General features: G+C 38.1%; 1 protein-coding gene across 3 annotated transcripts; it reads right to left on the bottom strand.

Annotated features, from left to right (window-relative positions):
- Positions 1 to 2,854: 2,854 nt before the first annotated feature.
- Positions 2,855 to 8,354, bottom strand: LOC119494693 (CD209 antigen-like protein C). Of its 3 annotated transcripts, none has more exons than XM_037780766.1 (8): positions 8,287 to 8,354; positions 7,134 to 7,230; positions 6,944 to 7,045; positions 5,951 to 6,257; positions 5,388 to 5,698; positions 5,142 to 5,284; positions 4,843 to 4,952; positions 2,855 to 4,301 (listed from the first exon to the last, which is right to left on the bottom strand). In XM_037780766.1, the coding sequence occupies exons 2-8, from the start codon at positions 7,207 to 7,209 to the stop codon at positions 4,166 to 4,168; spliced, it is 1,185 nt and encodes a 394-aa protein (XP_037636694.1). In that variant the 5' UTR covers positions 7,210 to 7,230; positions 8,287 to 8,354; the 3' UTR covers positions 2,855 to 4,165. The 3 variants fall into 3 exon arrangements, with proteins under 3 accessions (XP_037636694.1, XP_037636695.1, XP_037636693.1); XM_037780767.1 differs by having other exon boundaries at positions 5,388 to 5,535; positions 6,019 to 6,257; XM_037780765.1 differs by having other exon boundaries at positions 5,388 to 6,257.
- Positions 8,355 to 9,118: the final 764 nt, after the last annotated feature.

The raw sequence follows: 9,118 nt of genomic DNA, 5'->3' as shown, positions 1-9,118 counted from the left end.
TACAGTAATGAGCAGATTTGGTGTTTTGCATTATGAATATCTGGTTCATATTTTTACCTGGTTACTCAGGTAACCATTTTTTGGGGGTCAACACAGATGTCATAAACAAGTAAAATAATCTAGTTTAGACTCACACTCTGACAAATCTGTCAACACCTCCTGGCCTACTCGCCATTATAAAATGGGCTTCTGTTGCCTAGAAACATTCCCTTCTTCTATATGTGCAGACTCACACAGCAATCTGATACCTGCACACTGGAGGAAGGCTTTAGATGAAATCTTTATACTTCTCACTCTTCTGCACTGTGAATTAAAAAAAAGTATATATATAGCAAATATGAATTCTGAAAGATTTGTTTGCTTCTATTTGTAAATTTTTCAAGTTTCTGGTGCACACAAAAAACTTGTTTTGTGTAACACACATCAAGTTTCCTAAAAAGAGTGGTGACTGGTATTCTCCTGTTTAAAAGTGTTTCAGTAAAGTATCGTCTTGTATGAAGAGATTGGTCATTTAAATCTGTGGGAAAAGAAACTTCTCATGCATTACATACGCCAAAATAAATTGAATATGAAATGTATAAAATAACTGCAGGGTGGAGGCTGGACAAACATTTTCTACGACCTTAGAAAACTACCTCATGTCATGTGACAACAGCAGCCCGTTCTCATTCCCAGGGCGTAAAATATTGACGCTTTGTCACGCCCCTTGATGTTGGATGCCAACACATAAAGCTTTTTTTTATACTCACGCGAGACACCGTGGCACGGGCCTCCGTCAGGGGGGCGACTCCTCTGGTTGCAAAGAAGTCTGATTGTATAGAAGTCTATGAGAAAATGACCCTACTTCTCAGAGTTTATGGTCTCAATCGCTAGTTTCAAATCTTCTTCAATACAGCATGATGCTCATTTAGTAAATTATGGTCCCATTTAGATTCAAATAGATCATAAAGCAGGGGATGCTTTAGGGCTTGGCTACCTTGTGATTGACAGTTCGCTACCACGGCGTTGTCCGGTCTTGGAGTTGTCCGTGTTTTTTATCTTAGAACTTTAACCCTTTCACAGTGTGTTTTCAGTTAATGAAAGTTAATTGTAACATTTTTGGTCGCCTAAAAATGTCTTATTCAGCATTTGGTTGTGCTGAGCTCCACCCTCTCGTGTCACTTCTGGTTGCAAAAAAACAAAATGCCAAACTCAAGGCTTCAAAATCGTAGTCTACAAACCAATGGGTGACGTCACGGTGACTACATCCACTTCTTATATACAACCTATGATTCATTCCCTATATTTATGGATTTAAGTCTTTTTTTGGTGGTCAGTTGTATACAACTGAAGTTAAGGTAAAATAAACTGGAATATACTGTATGTAATATCATACATCGAGTGTTCGTTTAAGAACTTTATATTCTGATATTCCCCAGTTTAAAAATGCATTGCTAAGTTTTTGTCAAAAACCCACCACAGTATAAGGGGATTTAAAACTGGGTGGAATAAATCATTAAATGCTATAAATGTGGCATAAAATAATTTTATAAAAATAGTAAAAATGCATGAAATAAGAGTTGGTAGAGATTGGACAAACTATTACAATGACCTTACAAAACTACCTCAACTTCAACTCAAGGAGTTAAAAGAGTGCCTCTGTGATGAAAAGCGAAACAATGAACACAATAAAGTAGGAGGGCTGGCCGTTATATTGCAGAGGTGTTGCAATGGTTTGCATCATATCATACAGGTGTTGCTCCGACTACGTCCACCTCCGCTCGTCACCGTGCAGCAACGGATGACAATAATGCACTGACACATACTGAGTGCTGACGACGCTCACTGCACGTTACATAACACAGCGTCACAGGAAGAATCACTAACATGTGGGCAGCATAAAGGGCAGATGTATTTAGCGGGCAGAGACACCACGCTCTGGCATGTGGCTCATTTTGGGTGTGGTGGCGGTTGCATCGAGTGCGGCGGCTCTTGAAGGGGGCATCTCAACCATTAATTGGACTAAGTCTTTTCATTCCCCACAGAGATGAGTCCCATCCAAACCGTCTGTGGTCGGGTGGTGAGATGGGGTTCCCCCCCGGGCCTGACTAAAAATAAAAGATCAAGGAGCCTCAACCAGACATGTTGGTCTGGTTAGACTCACAGAGCAGAAAAAAAGGGTTTTAAAAACAGTTAAAAGGGTGTTGCATGTGACCTAATGCATTGAAATAAATGAGGTAACTTAACAGTACACAGCAACACCGTAGCAACTAAATGGACATATTAAACATTTTGAAGTAAAGGGAATTCTCCTTACTTTGTGTACAAACAACAGTAAATGAATAAGAGGCTGAAGAGTATACAGTATACTCAATTAAATTATTTTTTTATGTAGCGTCAAATCATAACAGAAGTTATCTCAGGACGCTTTTCGTATAGAGCAGGTCTAGACCATAGTCTACTACAGGTAGAGACCCAACAAGAGGTCCCCCATGAGCATGCCTTGTTATGCGACAATGGCAAGAAAAAAACATGCACACCACCGGGATTTCATTTTATTTTTCACTCTTGCACATCTAAAGCATAGACAGCTTTAACTTCTACTGCTACTCCAGATATACTGTATGAATGCCGTCAGTATGATTGGATTTATTTTTATAAAGTTCAAGTTCTTTCTAGTCCCAGGGGCTGGTGGAATCCATTTCATTGAATGCAAAAAGTAAAGAAAATTTTAGCACGTGTCATAATCTTTCTTTAGTTCTTGTGATTGAATTTACTGTGGAAAGTTGAGTTCCCTCAATAATTCATTTGACTATGCCAGCTAATTACATCAAACACAAACAGTGATTTTTTTTTTAAATACAGAGATGGAAAATAATTTGTGCCAGTATTTTTTAATCATTACAGAGTGATACAGTAAATTATTAAAACCATATGCAAATGTTGTATGCATGTGCTTTGTAACATACATTATTTGTGTTAAACATTAATTTGCATACAATTTCATTAATCAAACAGATGGCAATTTGCACACATTTCTAAAGCTATGCCAAAGGCCACAGAATATCATAGTAGAGTACTAGACAATTGGCCTCAAGAACAACTCCTACAAACAGATTCATACTTGGTATCATTGGGGTGTTAATTATGTTAATTTACAATTTTCATGAACGATTGCTCATTTCCACACAGGTGGCATTCATCATGTTTACGCATTTACACAGTTATCTGAAGTTAGGAGTGTTTGCTGAATCTGATGTAGCACACTCATAAGAGAACACGGTAACACATAGTAAAACCCGTTTTTGTACAACCAAGAAATTCATATTCCATTACATCAAACACAAATCATCAGCTAAATAGTACATTTATGAACATGTTAACAATGTTATGCATCAAAGTGTACTCGTCTAAAATCATTAAAGCTTAAAAAGTTTAATATATTAAGACTTGGCTGTCTGGAGGCAGAAATCTCAGAGATAGATATCGTACATGTCCACTAGAGGTGTGGAAATATGAGAAATATGTTCGATAGTAATTTGGGTGAACCGACCTTTAAAGCCTCTGAACACCCACACAAGTGATTTCAGTTATTCTGTCTGATTAGACCTCTGCTCAGGTTGAAGGTGGGCCGGAGCTTTGATGGGGATTTATTAGGTCAAAAATCTTCATCGACCAATAAGAATGATAAAGGTGTAATTTATCCCGCCTTAACAGGTTCAACAAAGCTAACAGGAGAATCAGGAAGATGTGACTCATTAGTCTATACATGCACACACAGTCCTGAGAAGAGGTCTAATCAGCCAGATTAACTGAAAACAGCCTTTAACAGTATCAAAGAATAAAGCTGAGATTATTATATATTTTTGTTATTGTCTACAAACCCCATGGAAAGACCAAAACCAATGTGTTCGTCCATCTCTCAGCACTTTCTGAAAGTCTATGGAGTTCCCACTGAAGATGAAAATCTTTAAAAACAGCCATAAATGTATACCATCATTTTCAAAAAAGGCTCAGTCATTTCCTAAAACAGCGGAACATTGTAGATTTTAGCAAACTGAAGTAAACACGCTATTTGTTGGGGACTATTTTCAGCTGCAGATTAATACAAATAATCAATTAGTTATGACGTACATTAGAACTGCAGTCCAACACACCATCATTAACTGTGTAAATCATTGTGATATTATTTCTCACAGATAAAGTTCTGATCACCAAAACAGCCGTCATCGTTCCATTCTCCAACTCCCAATGACTTTTGCACAGTTTCTCCACAGTCCTGGTTCCCATCGTAGCTGTTGGGCTGGTCCTCCCCCCAGTACCTGATGACCAAGATAACAGAGATATAAATGTTTTTTACATCAGCCGGTTTTTGTTTCTCCACTGCTCTCACCTTTTGTTTCTGACCCAAACTGAGACTAAAAGGATTTTAACCCAAATTTTCTGTTGATTTAAGTCTTATTTGTATAGAAGTGGTAGTATGTAGAATATGTGCAGTGTGTAAGGTCACAGTTGGAAATCACATCACCTCCTGATTCAGTGTGGCATTTACTTTGTGGCAAAATATATTCAAAGCCTTCCTCCACATTTTCTTGTCAAACAAACCCAAGACTTTTAACTAGGAGACTGGTGTAGCGAGCGTATATTGACACTCCTTGGTCCGTCCAAAAGTAATGCAAGAGGGGTACCCTGCACATCGGTCTTCGATGCCAAAAGGCACTGACCAAGTGGTAGTATTTGACAAGTTGGGAGTGAGAATGTGTTGAAAGAAATGGTATATTATAAAGCTGCAGACTTAATACAGTAAAGTGTCTAATATCATGATCCTTGAGAGATATTTTAATTCATACAGTTAAAACTTACGTAGTGGTGACTGGAGTCCCGTCCACCCACATCCAAATTCCCTCTATAATACTGTCAGTCATACCAGTCCAGGCATTTTTGCCGTCATCCAGTAACCCGTTGACAAATGCCTGTTAGCACATGGAGAAGACAGGAATGATTAAAACATAAATATGTAACACAGAGAGATCACACACAATATTTGCTTCTGCTTTTCAACATGCTGCTATAAGCTTCCTCTGCTCCATTCATTCTCCAAGACAACATGTTTGTGATCTCTTCCAGTTGATTCTTTCTTTATTTCTTTCTTTCTTTCTCACCTGTTCATCCCTGCTGTCTATGACGACTAGATCTGCTCCCTCTGCGATGCAGTATTGTCGGCTTTGCGTCCAGTTTTTCTCCAAATTTGAAACAAAGTAACAGCTGATGTCGAACTTACTCCAGCCTGTCTGACAGGGTTTAGCTGAAAATTAAAAACATGGAGAGGGACAAAATATCACAAAAAGGCAAAAAATAACACACTATAACTGAACAATAATAATAAAGCTTTATGACAAACATCTCACCTCTCACTTTGTCGATCTTCTTCTGTAGCTGATCTCTAGCTGCAGCCAAACTGGTGTATTTGGTCTGTAACTGCTCTTTTTCCCTCTGCAGAGTATTATAGCTCGACTGCAATCGTTCTTTGTCTTTCTCCAATGAATTGTATCTGGTCTGAAGGAAAATCTTACTTAAACTCAGTGTGTTATAGCTTCTTTGCAACTGGTCCTTGTTAATCTTCAGTGAGGAGTAATTGCTCTGCAACTGATCTCTGTTTGCTCTCAGCGTAACAGACAAAGTCTGTAACTCATCTTTTTGTTTTAGCAGGCTACTGTACCTGGTCTGTAGCTGGTCTTTATTAGTCTGTAACTCATCTTTTTGTCTTTGCAGGCTACTGTACCTGGTCTGTAGCTGGTCTTTATTAGTCTGTAACTCATCTTTTTCTCTTTGCAGGCTACTGTACCTGGTCTGTAGCTGGTCTTTATTCGTCTGTAACTCATCTTTTTGTCTTTGCAGGCTACTGTACCTGGTCTGTAGCTGGTCTTTATTAGTCTGTAACTCATCTTTTTGTCTTTGCAGGCTACTGTACTTGGTCTGTAGCTGGTCTTTATTAGTCTGTAACTGATCGCTCTCTTGTTTTAAGGTGTTGTAACTTACTTGTAACTGGTCGCTCTCATTTTTCAGATTGTTGAAACTGGCCTTGAACTCATCTCTTTCAGTAGTCACAGAGCTGTAGCTTTGCTGCAACAGGTCTTTTTCTTTAGTCAGGTTAGTCAGTCTGGCATCCAATTGTTTTCTCTCTGCTGTTAAAGCATCATAGCTGCTCTGCTCTTGACCTCCTTGAATGTAGCTGGCCTGCGTTGGGTCTGCTGACGCGGAGCGGCTGATTATCTCATCTGTGAAATGCAAAAGAAATTCAAAATATTATTGGATTTTGAAAAAAAATCTTCTTCTTTTGATTTTGTATGATAGTCTACAACATTAGCTATACGAAAAGTAATGCACTGTAATTCTTGTATATCCCATGAAATCAATTTGTGTGTAATCCACGTTATCGTGAATCAGGAAATATTAAAAGCAGAAAACACTGCGTAGGGAGGAGGTTGGGATGGATGGGTTGGTGGGTCAAAAACACCGAACTTTCACCCAGGACACCGGCATTCATGTCCCCTGATAAACCAAAAGTCAATGTTGATTTATTTGTCACGTAACTTTTACGTAACGCCACTTCTGGAGTTATTTTAGCCAAACCATGATCTATTCCTAAACCTAACCAAGAAGTGTTGTAGCTTAATCCTAACTAAGTAGATTTGTTGTCTATCCTAACCAAGTCGATCTTTTCCTAAACTTAACTAAGTAGTTTTATTATCTAAACCTAAGGAAGTTGTTTCCTGTGAAGAGGGAATTTTATTTTGAAAATATTGGTTGAATGCAAAATACATAAATTGAATTGAGGTGTTGCTGAACATTCATAGGAAAACAAACAAAAAAGGAGGAATAACATTTTTTCTAAGATATTATACGAACCGCAATTAGTCAATCCATTATTCATATTTCCAGTGATAACAAACAAATCACTTACAGTAGACAAGCTGTCCTATGTTACCAGCCAACAGGACAGCACACAGTAATCCAAGACACACGGACGCACATCTAGAGGGCTGCTTCTTCCTCTGAAAATCAACTAAATCAAAAGTTAGAAAACAGTTAAACATAATTTCAAGGGTTGCCTCTTTACTGATTCTCCCTGTAAAACAGAAGCACCCTCATACCTGAGTTGAGGAGGCCTTGCATTGTGAGGTTCTTATTCACATGTAGCTCATCGTCATCAACTTCCATTAACTGCATTCTGATAAAGGTCTGTTTTCCCTGTTGAGGAGGAGACATTTATAGATGTTAGCAAAACCACAAATACACTATTATGTAGACATACAAAGTTAGTCCTTAAGACTTTTCAACACAGTCTCACAGCAGTTCGTGAAATAGTCATGAAATTTAATCTTTTTGATTTGTGTACATAGACCTTTTGTTTCGTGACGCCCAGCACGACTTTCAACAACGTATTTTTCGCGCGTTTTCTGCTCCAGTCTTTTCAAAATAAAACTACTTAGTTAGGTTTAGGAAAAGATCAACTTGGTTAGGCTTAGAAAAAGATTGACTTGGTTAGACTTAGGCAAGAAAACTTCATAGTTAGCTTTAGGAAAAGATCGCGATTTTGGTTAAAATAACTCCCGAAGAGGCGTAACTGAAGTACAGAAGTAACATGGCAAATAAATCAACTTTGACTTCTGGTTTCACACGGGACACAAACACCGGTCTCCTGTGCGAAAGGCCAGTGTTCTTTGATCCAGCCATCTCTCCCGACCTCCTCCCTACGTGGCATTCACCGCTCTCTGTACTTCCCGGTTCACAATTACGTTGATTACATACAATTTGATTTTGTGCTGACAGTCATGAAAAAAAAATGTGATATTTGTTTCTTTGTACACAAATCAATACATTAAATTTCATGACTATTTTACAAACTGCTCTGTGACTGGGCTGAACTTTTTTACGTTCTTTGTAAATTTGTATTGATAAGTACGCTCCGATCAATATTTGTGCTTACTTGTGATTGACTGAGTTTTATTTTATAAGGATTTATAAGTCTAGTCAGATGTGACATTTGCATTAAAATCCTGCTTAATTAGTACAAACATTGCTGGTAACATGAAGAAGCCTTTAAATTATTTGCAAGGATCGATTTTGCCAAAATCTATAATCTCATTTGTGGTTTGTTTTGGAGCGTGCACAAAATTAAGCCTGCTTGAAGTAATCCAAATATTTAAATTTTAATGGGATCATTTAATTTTACAGGAATAATAATCTGCACATGCACTTTAAATAAAACTGGAGTGAAAGTGAATTAGAGTTATATGCACTTACCTTGGATCAGAGAAGAAGTCAGTACCAGTATGACTGCATTCACATGAAGATGCTGCTGATTTACAACAAACACATCAGAAACTAATATGCAGTGATATTTATTGTGCAGAAAAGAGGATGCTCCTTTTGCCCATGTCATCAAATGTTTGACTTTATCTTAACTCTGATTGGTCTGCACAAATCTTGACCTGTATTGCCCACATTCTCAGTTTAGATTTCAGGTAATATTCGGACAAAATTATTCAAACGAACAAACTGAAACTGACCAGCCGAGTTCAGTGGTTATCTCTCAGGCTCCAGACTTTCATCTCCTGTGGTTTCTGTTCCCTTTTCCCACAGATTAATTTCCCACTGAGGTCAAATGAGTGATGACTGAGATACAAGGTAGGTCATATTGAAAATTAAAAAAATTGCAAACTCAGCTTTGTTGTACTTGAGTTCAGGTCTGTAGCTACATGAAAGTATCTCGATGCCTGGTTGTCTGGGAAATTGAAGAATGATAGAGGCACATGTGACACCCATCATACAATGAAGTCTACAGAATTACATGCATGTGGAAATTTCCAAATCAGTTGTCTCAATAATGAAATTTAAGACTAATTTATGCTCCGCCTGATTGTGTAAAGATGAATTCTAAACAGGGGCTTTGTTTGTAAGAGTGTTATCTGTTACTGATGCCATTCACATGCCCTGTTACTGTTGAATGGTGTGAAGTGGATTATAGTTGATCTACCCTTGCAGACAAATGATTTAGCCTGGCTGTGGTACAAGATTTAGAGCTGTGCCAGATTGGAGGTTATGGGCGTTCCCAGCAGTCTGTTTATACGGGTCA

The sequence above is a fragment of the Sebastes umbrosus genome, chromosome 9 (genome assembly GCF_015220745.1).
Source record: "Sebastes umbrosus isolate fSebUmb1 chromosome 9, fSebUmb1.pri, whole genome shotgun sequence".
Lineage (NCBI taxonomy): Eukaryota > Metazoa > Chordata > Actinopteri > Perciformes > Sebastidae > Sebastes > Sebastes umbrosus.
Note: the sequence above shows the minus strand (reverse complement) of the source record. Positions and strands in the feature narration are given on the sequence as shown.